Raw genomic sequence first — 13632 nt, 5'->3', positions numbered from 1 at the left:
GGTGGGCCGTGGGCTCGGGGGACGGGCCGGAGCGGGGAGCCGGGGGCTGGGGTTTGGCTCAGGGCGGGCCGGGCTTGTGCGACCCAAGCGCCGTGGCCTGGCCTAGCCTGGCCTGGTCGTGTCCGGCGGGCCTCAGTTGCCGGGACAGCCGGGGCTCCGCTGCCCGCCCTCGGTGGAGTCGTTGCCTCCGCGGCCAGGGTGCCGGGCCGAGCCCTCCGCCGTGGTCCCCCCGCGCCGCTCGGTGCCCGGGGAAGCGCTGGGGCAGCGCGGGCACTGTGCGGGTCACGCCGCAGCATCGCCTCGGGCCCCCGGAAAGGCCGCAGCGGGCCCAGGGTCTCTCAGGGGTAATCGGCTTTTTGTTGCACTACTGCTGTGACCGCAGGAGCGGGACAGTGGCCGTCCCCTCTGCTGGCACTGCTGAGGCATCTCCATCCCTCGGGGTAGTTCTGGTCAGCAAAGACACTGTGGGCTGGAGCATGTCCAGGGCAGGGAACAGAGCTGTCCCACTGGGTACTGAGGCACAGGAGGAGCAGTACCAGGTGCTTCATGGCAGGCTTTGGCTTGGGACTGAGCTGAGAGAGAGGGTTCAAGGGTTACAGCCCTGATGGTGCCTCTCGGTGGGGAGCTGAATCCTGCAAGGATAAACTTCAGGCAGATGAGATTTCCCTGTCACATCCAGTGCAATGGTCCTGTGTGGGAGCTGGTGTGGCCTGTCAGGCTGAGCACAGGGAAGGAGCCTGGGGAAATCTGTCTCTGAACAACATCCCTGTTGGGCTGGGTGACAAGCAGCTCCTTCCCTTCTGCCTGTTGTCCTTGGGGCAAGCTGGGACAAGTCTGCCACAAGCCTGGTTTTCCCTCCAGTGATCAGGAAAATGGTTTCTCTTCCTCTCCAAGCACTGAGAGCAAAGTCTTCCATGAGAGGGCAGTTGCAGGTGGACAGTCTTCCCTGGAGACCGACGGGCTGCAGGGGGCCAGAGCCTGGACAGCTGCTGGAGGGTCACTGGGCACCAGGGAGGCTGTGTCTTGGAGAAGCCTGGTCTGCTGGAAGGTGTCCCTGCCCATGGCAGGGGGTGGAACGAGATGAGCTTGAAGGTCCTTCCAACCTTGTGAATTCTGTGATTCTGACAGCCCTGAAGCTTCCCAGGCCAGGTGAGAGGTGGCTGCTGCATCCAGTTCCTGCAGAGGGGCAGCTGCTGCCACCACCGCTGGGCACTCAGAGCGTTTCTAGGGGCCGGTTGAACACCTGGCTCCGGGAGGAGTTGACCCTGGCTGGAGAGAGAGGTTGAAGTTTGCAGAGGCTCTTGATGCGGATGGCACCTCCTTGTGCTGGTGCCCCTGGGGGTGTCTGGTGGCGCGGGGCGCGGCCGTGGCAGGTGACAGAAGCGTAACCCGTGCTCCTCTCCGCAGCGTACCTGTCCGGGGGCAGCATGGCACGGCGCCCGCGGAGCAGCCGGGCCTGGCACTTCGTCCTGAGCGGGGTGCGGCGCGAGGCCGACGGCTGGGCCGGCGCACGGGGCTGGGGATACGACTCGGACGGGCAGGTAGGCTGCGCTCGGGGCTCTGGGTGGCACAGGGGCACGTTTTCCTTTCCCTCATACCAGCTCTGAGCTGGCTGAAAGCAGAAAGGATTTAGTAATGGTCGATATCGGTACTAAGCTAAATGCTTTTTCAAGCGTAGAATGGGTGTGTCGTACATAAAGTACATATCATATTTTTAAATGTTTTTTTGTTAGTAGAGCTCTAGGTGAGTGTTTGAAGTGGATCAGTTCCCTAATCTGGCTGGCTGTGCTCCCTCCTGGGCTGTGAGATGGTGGTGGGGATTGCAGGGCAGCGTCTTCAGACTGGAATTTCCTCACATTTCCTGCTCTGCAGCATGAACCTCACTTCTGAACTTGGTCCAGGTGTGCTGGACAAGGGAACACGGCAGGGAGAGCAGAACAGTGCAAGGAGTGACTGGTTCGCTTCTACCACCCTGCCCTATTTCCCTAATTCTTGAGTGCGTGAGCTGAGTTCCCTGTGCAGTGGTGGGGACACAAGGAGCTGCTCCAGGAGCTTCAGAGCCACACTGAAGCCAGGAGGCTCTGCCAGAGCACAGTGTCCAAACTCAGGCACTGTGCTCCCAGAAAATAAGCTGTTTTCTGTTCCTAGGATTTCTAGGTAGCAGTACTTGGGAAAGTTAGAAGTTAGGAAAGACAGAACCCAAGCTCTTGGTTCTGCCAGCCAAAGAAGGAGGCCTGGGCAGTACATATGTTAGTCCAAGTAGTTTCAATTCCCTGTCTTACACAGCTGCAAGAACATGTTTAGTTTAGAGTTTTTATTATTAAGTACCCCTGACCGTGGGGGTGAACAACAAGCAGGTACACTTGGAGTAACTCTGCAGCCAGTGATAAGAGAATCCCTTAGGCAACACCATAACACAGGAGTGAAACTGGGCTGTGGCTCTCACGGTGTCCAGTCCAGGATCACTTTGGTCTCTTGGCACCAGGGAGGAGTAAATCAGGTTTTTGTGTTCATGAAAGTAAACAAAAGCCCTTTAATCCTGCCCTGGGTTCCCTGTGGGCCTGTCTGCAGTGCTGGCCTGAGGAGCTGCAGCCGTGCTGCTCAACTGGCTCCCTTTGTTCTGCCCCCTCTCCCTTCTCCTCCTTGTGCCTCCCAGTCTCTTCACAGCCTCTCCAGAGCAGTGCTCAGCTCTGCTGATGGCTGGGACCTGCCTGGTGAAAGCCAAAGGTTTAGCACAGAATTTCCTCCAAAATGTGTGTGTTCCAGACTCGGGCTGTCACCCTGCTGTGACAGCTCTGTGTCCTGGGCAGGCACAAAGAATGTCCCTGCACTGCAGAGTGCTGAGAGGTCCCTGCAGCTCAGCAGGCACCATCCACGTCCCAAAGCAGGGCGATTCCATGGGCACAGCCTCCCTGTGTGACAGGCCGTGACATGAGCCTGGGGTTTGTCCCAGCCCAGCTCCCACGGCCAGGGATGCCCAGCAGTGAGCGTTTCCTGTTCTCCCCAGCAGCACAGCGACTCGGATTCGGAGCCGGAGTTTTCCTCCCTGTCTCCCTCCATCCCGAGCGCCCTCCCTGTGACTGGAGAGTCCTACTGCAACTGTGAGAACCAGAGCGAAGCTCCCTACTGCTCCAGCCAGCACGCCCTGCACCGCGTCCGCGACTGCCGCTGCGGCGAGGAGGACGAGTGTAAGGGATCCCCGGGGCTCGGCATGGGGGGACCCCTGCAGTGCCCTGCCCCTGTCCCAGCATTCCTTGGTTTACCCCCTGAGCCCGTAGGAGGATTACCAGCCCGTCCCTGCTGTCATGTTTCCGGGCTCAGGGCTGATGCTGTTACGGCGTCAGCGCTCACCTCTGGGACCTGCTTTCCGATCTGGCTTAGGCCCCAGCGAAACAGAGCCGGTGCTTAGGGCCCTCCTGATCCCTGCAGGGGCTGGCAGGGTGCCTGGCTCAGAGCACAGGGTGGGCTTGGATGGGGAGGGAGAGCCTGGGCATGGCAGAGCCACCCCTTGATCCCCTGAGGAGATTGGGGAGAAGGGACGCTCTGCCTGGTGTCAGCCAAAACTGGGCCTGGTGAATTCTGACACCTTTGGAGCGCTGACCTATCCCTGGTGGGACACTGCAGAGTAGTTCAGGCCTCAAGCGTTCTCTGATGTGCACAGCTTAAGATTTATCCTCTTAAACAATAAGAGAAATACAAACAAACCCACCAACAGGCCTTCAAAACAAACATCTGCCTGTGCTTTGGCTTGGGGCTCGTTCCTTGAGGGTCTTTGCCCATCCTTGTCCCCTCTGTGCTTTCTCAACAGATTTCGACTGGGTGTGGGATGACCTGAACAAGTCAACGGCCACGCTGCTGACGTGTGACAACCGCAAGGTGAACTTCCACATGGAGTACAGCTGCGGCACGGCCGCCATCCGCGGCAACAGGGAGCTGGCGGAGGGGCAGCACTTCTGGGAGATCAAGATGACCTCCCCGGTGTACGGCACCGACATGGTACGTGTGGGGCACGCAGAAATCCCAGGATTTTGGACAGGGGCTGGCAGGATGAGGTTGCACCATGGCAGATGAGGTTTGGGGCTGTGTGGAAGTGAGCAAGTCCATGGGGATCTGATGAAATGCAGCCCTGGGATCTGATCTGGTGGATGAAGTGGCTTAGCCATTATCTGTCGTATTGGAGAAGCTGTGGCAGCCTGGTGAGGTTCCCGGTGACTGGAAAAGAGGAAACATAACCCCCGTTTTTAGAAAGGGAAATGGGAGGGTCTGGGGAAGTGCAGGCTGACCAGTCTCACTTCTGGGCCTGGCAGTCATGGAGCACATCCTTTTGGAAATTATGCAAAGGTACATGGAAAGTGTGGATGTGATTGATGACATCCATCATGGCTTCATTAAGGAATTCAGTGGCCTTCTGTGGAGGGGTTGCAGTGTTGGTGGAAGAGGGAACAGGAGCTGATCTCATCTACCTGAATTTGTGCAAAGCATTTGCTGCTGCCTTGCGTGGCATCCTTATCTCTAACTGAGAGAGACATGGATTTGATAGAGGGACCACTTGGTGGGTATGGAATTGTCTGGATGGTCACATGCAAAGATTGAGAGTCAAAGGAGACCAGTGACGAGTGACATTGCTCAGGGGCTGGCATTGGGACTAGTATTGTCTCACATCTCTGCTGGGGACATGGACAGTGGGATCAGGGCATCCTCAGCCAGCTGTGTGGGGAGGTGAGAGCCTGGAGGTGAGGGATGTGGCATCCAGAGACCTGGAGAGGGGGGGCCAAGGGAAAAAAGTGGAACGAGGCCCAGGTGCTGGTGCTGCACCTGGGTGAGGGCAATCCCAAGCACCGATCCAGGCTGGGCCGAGATGGGAGTGAGAGCAGCTCTGGGGGAAGGACAGGGAGTGTTGGAGGATGAGAACTGGACTTTAGCACCCAGAACCACCCCATGTCCTGGGCTGAGCCCCAGCGTGGGCAGCAGGAGGGGGGATTCTGCCCCTCTGCCCCCTCAGGTGAGAGCCCACCTGCAGAGCTGCCCCAGCCCTGGGGCCAACAGCAGCAGGATGTGGAGCTGCTGGAGAGAGTCCAGAGGAGCCCAAGGAGATGCTCCAGGGGCTGGAGCCAGGCTGGGAGAGCTGGGGGTGCTCACCTGGAGAGGAAAAGGCTCCAGGGAGAGCTCAGAGCCCCTGGCAGGGCCTAAAGGGGCTCCAGGAGAGCTGCAGAGGGACTGGGGACAAGGGCTGGAGGGACAGGACACAGGGAATGGCTTCCAGTGCCAGAGGGCAGGGATCGATGGGATACTGGGCAGGAATTGTTCCCTGGGAGGGTGGGCAGGCCCTGGCACAGGGTGCCCAGAGCAGCTGTGGCTGCCCCTGGATCCCTGGCAGTGTCCAGGGCCAGGTTGGACATTGGGGCTTGGAGCAGGCTGGGATGGTGGAAGGTGTCCCTGCCCATGGCAGGGAGTGGAATGGGATGAGCTTTACAGTCCCTTCCAATTCAAACCATTCCGTGACTCTATGAACAGGACAGTGACCTTCTCCAGCAGTTTAGCTGGGCCTCCTCACTTAGGAAAGGAAATTGGAGCTGGGAGCCTTCAGCTCCCCCCTTAAACCTCTGACTTGGCTTCACCCAGCCCCTCTGGGTGTTTTGGGCCGAGGCAAGAAGAGGAGGGAAGAACTGGAGGTGGAATCTTGGTTGTGTTTAGTTGCTTGAAAAGACACTGAGCTTGTGTTGTTACTCCTTTACTCCTCTCAGATGGTGGGGATCGGGACGTCGGACGTGAACCTGGACAAGTACCGCCACACCTTCTGCAGCCTGCTGGGCAAGGACGAGGACAGCTGGGGCCTCTCTTACACAGGTAACACCAGCAGGGTGGGCAGCAGTAGCACAAGAGGTGCCCCCAGACCTGTGAATCCCTTCGTTAAGGACACCAGAGCAGCTGCTGGCAGCTTGCGGCCCTTAAAGCATCTCTTCTGGCCCACTTTTTGCAGAGCCCTTAGTCCTGGTGTGGGACCCTCCCAGGGCACCAGGGTACTGCTGTCACATCCCTGCTTGGGGTTTCAGTGCTGCTCCCTGTGCTCTGGAGTTGTAAAACTCCAGCTTTCCCCTGTCCACCAGCCACTCTGGGATGGGAGGGCAGCGCTCAGAAATGCAGGGAAGTTTTTGGCACTGAGCGAAGCTGTACCAGCAGCATGGGAGTCGGGATGAATTCCTGGAGTGCAGGTTTTTCACAGAATGCCATTCTTTGGGTGTGTTTTCAGGATTGCTGCATCACAAGGGGGACAAAACAAACTTCTCCTCGAGGTTTGGCCAAGGCTCCATTATTGGGGTGCATTTGGACATGTGGCACGGGACACTCACGTTCTTCAAGAACCGCAAGTGCATAGGTGAGAGCCAGGGATGGGGTGGGAGGAACTCGAGTCTGGCTGCAGCAGCAAACACTGGGAAAGCAGAAGGACCGAGGTGTGAAGTGAGTGGGAGGAAGGTCACTTGCTGTTTAATAGATGGGGATTTATGGAAAGCTTTTCCCAACAGCTTTGCAGTTAATGTGTTTGGGGTAGGTGGGAGGGGGGAGATGCCTCTGTCTAGACTAACGTGCCGTGCCCTGGCAGGGGTGGCAGCCACAAAGCTGCAGAACAAGAAGTTTTACCCCATGGTGTGCTCGACGGCGGCCAAGAGCAGCATGAAGGTGATCCGGTCCTGCACCAGCTGCACGTCCCTGCAGTACCTGTGCTGCTTCCGCCTGCGCCAGCTCCTGCCCGACTACGTGGACACGCTGGACGTGCTGCCCCTGCCCCCGGGACTCAAGCAGGTGCTGCACAACAAACTGGGCTGGGTCTTGAGCATGAACTATAGCACCTCGAAGCCTTCCTCCTCCTCCTCGTCCTCGGGGAGCGACTCGGACAGCTCGTGCGGCTCGGATGCGAAGGCCTGCCAAAGGAAGAGGTGCAGGAGGACATAATGGCTCTGCAGCCAGGTGGGTGGGGTTTGTTGTGTTGTCTGCAAGGGCCAGTCAAGCCTGATGAGCCTCTGCCTTCTGGAGACATCCATTTCTACGTGTTGGCAAAGATTTCTCCGGTGCTGTGGAAATCTTTGGCCTCGACATCCATCACAGGCATTAAGAAGAGCTGCTGGCTGCGAGAGATGCCAGTTCTGACACAAGAAATTTGTGGTGAAATATCTGAGCTTCATCTACTGACTTGCTGTGGAAGCCAGCATCTCTTCCAGAAGGATCTCTCTTCTCCCTGTTGGCACAGACAACGTTTAAGGAATTGGCCTTGATGACAGGAGTTGGATTTGATAATCTTCATGGCTCCCTTCCAGTTCAGGATGTTCTGTGGCGATTAAGGCGGCCTCCTGGTTGGAGTGTACTGGATTCCAGTCAGATAACAGACCTGGCTCATGGAGACACAGTCCCAGGCCAGTCCTCTCCTCTCTGTGTGTAGGTTTGGTGTCTGCCATGACCTCGTCCCACTCCGGGGCACGACGGAGCAGCAGCTGGAGGGAAAGGGCCCCCAGAGACTCTGCTGGGAGCAGGCACAGGAGCTGAGCTGGGGGTGGTCTTCCTCCAGCCCCTGGGGACTTTTAATTGCTTTGCATGTTGGTTCCTGCTGCTTCTCCTCTCTCCAAGACTGTTAAGCTGTAATAATAAAAGTAGAAGCTGTCTGTTGTTCCTCTTGGGGCCCTTGAAGGAGGGGGCTGCAGGTGCTTGTCACAAGTAGCCGGGGCAGCAGTGGAGGGGAGGTTTTGGCTGCAGCAGTTGTGTGTCAGAGCTGGAGGAGGTGGAGGCAGCAGAGATCCTCTTGCCTCTGCTTCTCCCTGCAGCAGAAGTCTGGCTGGGGTGATGCTCAGCAGAGCCAGGCTGATGATGCCAGTGGCTGTGCACTGGAAGGGAGGCTGCAGGGTTTATAGTGCCTGTCCTCTGGCAGGTCACGCTGGGACAGACAACCCAAACCCCCACCCCAGAGCCTGGAAGCAGAGCAGCCCCTCCAAGACTGTGGTCCTGCTGAGAGGAAATGCTGGAGTAGGATCTGGACAAGTGCCTCATTGGAAACGGGCTCTGTGCTCCCACAGGACTGGTGCCAACCCAGGGCCGTCCCTGCAGGGCCTGTGGTCAGCTCACGGGGCTTTTCCCCACCCTTTGAGTCCTCTGGTGCACTGCTGAGGAGTCAGGGCTGAGCTGGTGCTGTCAGCCTTGCAAAGGGCATTGGAAGGTGGGACAGAGCTGAGGTGTGGATGGGAAATGGCTTTTAACCAGTTCTCTGTGGGTTTTCTCCCAACACGTTCCAGCTGCTGCTGTTTCCTCTGCTCCCATCGCACACCCCCGCTGAGCTCATTCCCAAATCCTGAAGCATGGATGGCTCTTGCTGCTCTTGGCCAGGCTCTGAAGGAGAACCTCTGTGCAGCAGGTCAGGCTCTGTGTGTGTCTCTGGAGCGGTGCTGCAGCCACAACAAGCTGCCTTGCTGGTTTGCTCTTCCCTGGGAACTGACTCAAGCAGCAGCAGCAGCAGGGATGAAGGTGGCTTGGAGGGGCTCTCCTGCAGCACTGGTTGCTCCAGGGCTGTGTGAGGAAGTGCAGGGGTTCTGTAACGCTGTGGAAAGCCCCAGTGCACAATCCCAAACCTCAGCAGGCACTGGGGGAGCCCTGACCCACCCCCATCCTGGCTGTGGCTATTTCTGAGTAATAATGGAGCATTTGCATTGGGAAAAGAGAATCCCATCCTAACCCACCATTTCCCATGGATTTTCTGGAGCTTATTCAGCATTTTCTCTTGTTCAGTGAACAAACTCCCCTGCCCTGGGCTGTGTTACCCCAAGGAAGTGGATCCTCTCCTCTCAGCTGCTTTTGACAGATGGCAGGTGTTTTCCAAAGTGACTCAAAACAGAACCCACCTGTCCCTGGAAGCCACAGCAGGATCTACAGTAGCAGATCCCACAAAGAGCCAGAGCAGACATGGAAAGTCAGGACACGCTGAAGAAAATGCACGGCTTGTCGACCACCTCACCTGCAAGGACAGAGCTCCATCCAGCCCCTGTTCCAACATTCCTTAGCTCCCACAGGAGACAGGCAGCTTTCCAGTCAGCAGGATAGAAAGCTGGGGAAGCCAAAAGAGGAAATGAGAGCCAAGAGGCTGAAGAAAACATCTGGAATGAGACATTTATTGATGTGCAAGTCTCTATTCTGAAGGAGAATCAGCTGCTTACCCTGGCCAGGCTCCGAGCTGCAGCTGAGGCACAGCCAAGCAGTGGCAGATAAAAGGAGTGACCAACAGTGCCCAGAGTCCCTCTGTGGGGACCAGGAGAGAGCCAGAACAAGGCTGGGCTTAGAGATGGGGCAAGGGTGAGTTTGCTCCAACGCCTTTGCCACTGATGTCCCATGTCCCTGGGGTGCTCAGAGGGTGTCACTTGTCATCACCTGTGCTGCATTCCCTCAAGGCCTTCAAGTACAGAAGAGGAGGGAACAGTTAGCACAGATGCTCTCGAAGACCCCAATCTTCCCTGCAGGACTCAATCCCATTGTTACAGTGAGGATCCATGACTCAGCCTTCATCCAAACATAGCAGGATGGGGGGGATAAAGCTCAGAACAAATATCTAGCACTTGGAAACAGCCCTTGCACAAACTCACTTGTGTGCTGTCTCTGCAGAGAGCTGAAAGGCCACTTCATAAAATCCTAGAATGGTCTGGGTTGGAAAGGACTTAAAGCACATCTCATCCCACTCCTTCCCAGGTCACCTTCCACCATCCCAGGCTGCTCCAAGCCCCATCCAGCCTGGCCTTGGGCACTGCCAGGGATCCAGGGGCAGCCACAGCTGCTCTGGGCACCATGTGCCAGGGCCTGCCCACCCTCCCAGGGAACAATTCCTGCCAAATATCCCATCCAGCCCTGCCCCCTGGCAGTGGAAGAAACACATCTTCCAAAGGGGCTGTGCTGAGACCAGAGACCAAAGCTCCAGGGGAAGGACAAGGACAGGAGAGTATTTAGCTACATGAGATTATAGAAAAAGAGTTCTGTCAGAGTTCTTCATCTAGTAGGAGTTTTATATGATTAAATCTCACAAAAACAAGCACGAGCTGATAAAAATGTGCCTTCATCCATTGGCTGAGCTGCTGTCAGAAGGGTCAGAGCATCCCAGTCTAATCCTGCTCCTGCCCTTCTCAGTCAGGAACAGCAGGAAGCTCGGAGGTTGGTGTCCCGTGGAAAGCCCCCACAGCTCCGGGGTGACACATTTTCTGCCTGAGGGGCTGCAGGGACATCAGGACCAGAGCTGAGAGACAGACCATGGGGGACAGTGGATTCCCCAACAGCCACTGAGCTGCCCTGGCCGGGTGGGCAGCCAAAGGTGTCACCTGGGGAACGTGCCAAGGTGATGAGAGCAGGTCCTGGGAAGAGAGACCACAGCAGGGAGCGGCCTGGGAGGGCCGACAGGAGGTGAGCAGGTACTGCTGGAACAAGGCTCTGGTTTAATTACACACCCAGAGACAAGGCTTGCTTCCCTGGGGAACTGGTGGCACATTCAGGGCTTGTTTGCTCCATCAGCACAGCTTTTAGAGAGGATGCCCGTGACAGCCCTCCCTGCCCTTGTCCTCCAGGCTTGAACAGGCCACAGAGGGCTTTGGGGGCTTGCCTCCAGCAGCGGAGTACAGCTCCTACTGTAGCTGCTGCTGCTGCAGGGCTGACTGTTCTACTGCTGGAATTGTCACTTCCACACTTGCCAGAGCCCTGGGTTGTCCTCCTCCTCTTGCAACCCCTGACCCTGGAAGGGCAGGAAGGAAACTCCTGCAGCTGCAGCTGTCTCCTGCAGAAAGAGCTGGGAGCAGGTGAGGCTGGTGTGTGCCCAGACCCCGGACTCTGCAGCCCTGCCCTGGCATTAAGCTCTGTGCTGCTTCTAAAGCCGCCTTCTGCTAAGAGCTAATATTTTTTCCCACTCAATCTTCTTCCTTTCCTGGACATCTCCAGAGCACAGGGGTGGAAAGATTTTCCTAAGGTCATCTTCCTTCCTTCCCTAGTGCTGAGTCACCGCTGCATTCACCATGAGAACAGATCTTCATCTGCAAAGACTCAAGAACATCTTGAGACACACAAATAATCTGGTCCCTTCCACTGACAGTGTCAAGGACAGGCTGGCAGCCACAGACAGACATTCCTGGAACTTTCACTGAGGCTTCCCACATCCTCTGGATGTGAGGGAATGACCTGCTTGTCCAGGTGTTTTTTTGTTGCCCTCGTCAGAGAGGTGCAGGCCAAATTCCTGCCTCACATGGAGGGACAGCACTGTGATATTACCCCATGGCTGCAGCACCCAGAGGAGAGACAGAGGTGAAATGTGTCACACCCCGACCAAAGCCCCAGTGAGCCAGGGCAGCCCGAGGCCCTCAGCGCTTCTCACAAGTGAGGATGATGCTCTCAGCTCACAGGTGAGAGCAGCACGGCACCATCCCTGGGAGTGGCCAAAAACCAGTGGATGTGGTACTTCCTGATATGGCCTAGCGGGCACGGGCACGGTGGTGTTCGGTCAAAGGCTGCACTTGAACTTGGACGTCATTTCCAAACGGGAGCAGGGATGTAAGGGGATGGAGCAGGGATGGAGCAGGGATGGCAGGGGATGGAGCAGGGATGGAGCAGGGATGGAGCAGGGATGGCAGGGGATGGAGCAGGGATGGCAGGGGATGGAGCAGGGATTGCAGGGATGGAGCAGGGATGGCATGGATGGAGCAGGGATGGCAGGGGATGGAGCAGGAATGGCAGAGGTGGGACCAGCGATGGCAGGGGATGGAGCAGGGATTGCAGGGATGGAGCAGGGATGGCAGGGATGGAGCAGGGATGGCAGGGGATGGAGCAGGGATGGCAGGGGATGGAGCAGGGATGGCAGAGGTGGGATCAGCGATGGCAGGGGATGGAGCAAGGATAGCAGAGATGGAGCAGGGATGACAGGGATGGAGCCAGGCTGGCAGGGCAGGGGCTGAGCTGCCCAGAGCTGTTTACTCAGCTACAGCAAAGCTGCTCATCTTTCTTATCTCCCCATAAGCTGTGAGTCCTAACTCCCTTTGGGGCTCATTCAGGCAGGGCAGGAATTTAGCTCAGGGGATATCAAGCCAGGGTTTAGATGGTGTTTGACCTAGTTTGTGACTGCTGTGGCATCACAAGGGGCACCGCTGCGTGGACACAAGCTCCTCCAGGCAGGGAACTGAGGGAGAACCAACAGCCCCTCACAGCTGAGCAGCTGGTGGTGGCTTTGGAGAGGGGAGGCTCCTTCAGCCCCCTCTGAACAAGGGTGCTAAGAACAAGGGGCTCCAAATAGTGCCTCAGAGTTTGCAGCCCCTCCTCGATCCCACTGCCAGCCAGGGTGAAGGTGTAAGCAAATGGATACAACCTGCTCCGAGCCAGCCACCACATACCTGGGAAAGCATTCCTTCACAGAATTCACACATGTGGGACTTCGCCATCAGCTCAACCCGAGTGACAGAAACCTTCACGGCCTCTAAGTTTTACCTCCATTATCTCCTCATGAGGCAAAGGAAGCTTCCAGGGAGCTGGGGCTCTGCACTCCCAGGCTCAGGGGCTGCTGCCTGCCCTGCTCTGGGCACAGGGCTCACACCACAGGGCTGCTGTCTGTAAAGAGGGAACGGTCAGCCTTAGTCCCACATCTGCCACCTCTGATCTGACCCGGAGCTGGAGATAAAGGTGAGGCAGCAGCTCCCCTGTGAGTGAGAGGAGACCCCAAACCATGATGAGACCCACTGGCTGGCAGAACACCACAGGCCACAGATGAGTTTTCATACAAAAAAAAAAAAAAAAAAAAAATTATCCTCACAGGGGTAAGTGAGAAGGAGCTGAGGAGCTGTTTCTCAGGGGCTGTCCCTGAGAAATCATCCCTGATGCTCCAAGGGCTGGAGCCAGGCTGGGAGAGCTGGGGGTGCTCACCTGGAGAGGAGAAGGCTCCAGGGAGAGCTCAGAGCCCCTGCCAGGGCCTAAAGGGGCTCCAGGAGAGCTGGAGAGGGACTGGGGACAAGGGATGGAGGGACAGGACACAGGGAATGGCTTCCAGTGCCAGAGGGCAGGGCTGGATGGGAGATTGGGCAGGAATTGTTCCCTGGGAGGGTGGGCAGGGCCTGGCACAGGGTGCCCAGAGCAGCTGTGGCTGCCCCTGGATCCCTGGCAGTGCCCAAGGCCAGGCTGGACAGGACTTGGAGCAGGCTGGGATGGTGGGAGGTGTCCCTGCCATGGCAGGGGACTGGAATGAGATGGGTTTTAAGGTCTCTCCCAACCCAAACCATTCTGGGATTCTGTGAAATACTCGAGACAGAACAGGACAGACCAAGCTACTCCAGCTGCATCTGTGCAGGAGCTTTGGATGTGATCCCAGCATCAGCACAGAGGAGACTCCTCTGCTGTGCACCTAAGGACAGGAAGGAGCCAGGACTGGGAGCAGCACACAAGTGACACGCTCAGAACACATGCCAAGGCCTCCAGGCCCATCTCCTCCCTGGCACTGCCTATTCCAGCCTGTTCTTCTCCAGTCTTGGATGGACTGGATAGACTGGGAATTTCTTAGGGAAGAAACACAGGTATAAATAAAATGCTGTAGCACTGCACAGAAGTGAGAACTAACACAAACATCCACTTCAAAGTGCAAGTGTT

The 13632-nt window shown here is 57.1% G+C and overlaps 1 protein-coding gene across 2 annotated transcripts; it reads left to right on the top strand.

The window, feature by feature from the left end:
- The first annotated feature begins 666 nt into the window (after positions 1 to 666).
- SPSB3 (splA/ryanodine receptor domain and SOCS box containing 3) lies at positions 667 to 7655 on the top strand. Of its 2 annotated transcripts, none has more exons than XM_040078939.2 (7): positions 667 to 1149; positions 1408 to 1541; positions 3008 to 3188; positions 3809 to 3996; positions 5745 to 5847; positions 6251 to 6376; positions 6602 to 7655. In XM_040078939.2, the coding sequence occupies exons 1-7, from the start codon at positions 873 to 875 to the stop codon at positions 6949 to 6951; spliced, it is 1359 nt and encodes a 452-aa protein (XP_039934873.1). In that variant the 5' UTR covers positions 667 to 872; the 3' UTR covers positions 6952 to 7655. The 2 variants fall into 2 exon arrangements, with proteins under 2 accessions (XP_039934873.1, XP_039934874.1); XM_040078940.2 differs by having other exon boundaries at positions 670 to 1149; positions 3011 to 3188.
- The last annotated feature ends 5977 nt before the right edge of the window (positions 7656 to 13632 follow it).

This window comes from Hirundo rustica, chromosome 15, assembly GCF_015227805.2.
Source record: "Hirundo rustica isolate bHirRus1 chromosome 15, bHirRus1.pri.v3, whole genome shotgun sequence".
Taxonomy (NCBI): Eukaryota; Metazoa; Chordata; class Aves; order Passeriformes; family Hirundinidae; genus Hirundo; species Hirundo rustica.
The sequence above is the reverse complement of the archived record's forward strand: the minus strand, read 5'-3'. Positions and strand labels throughout refer to the sequence as shown.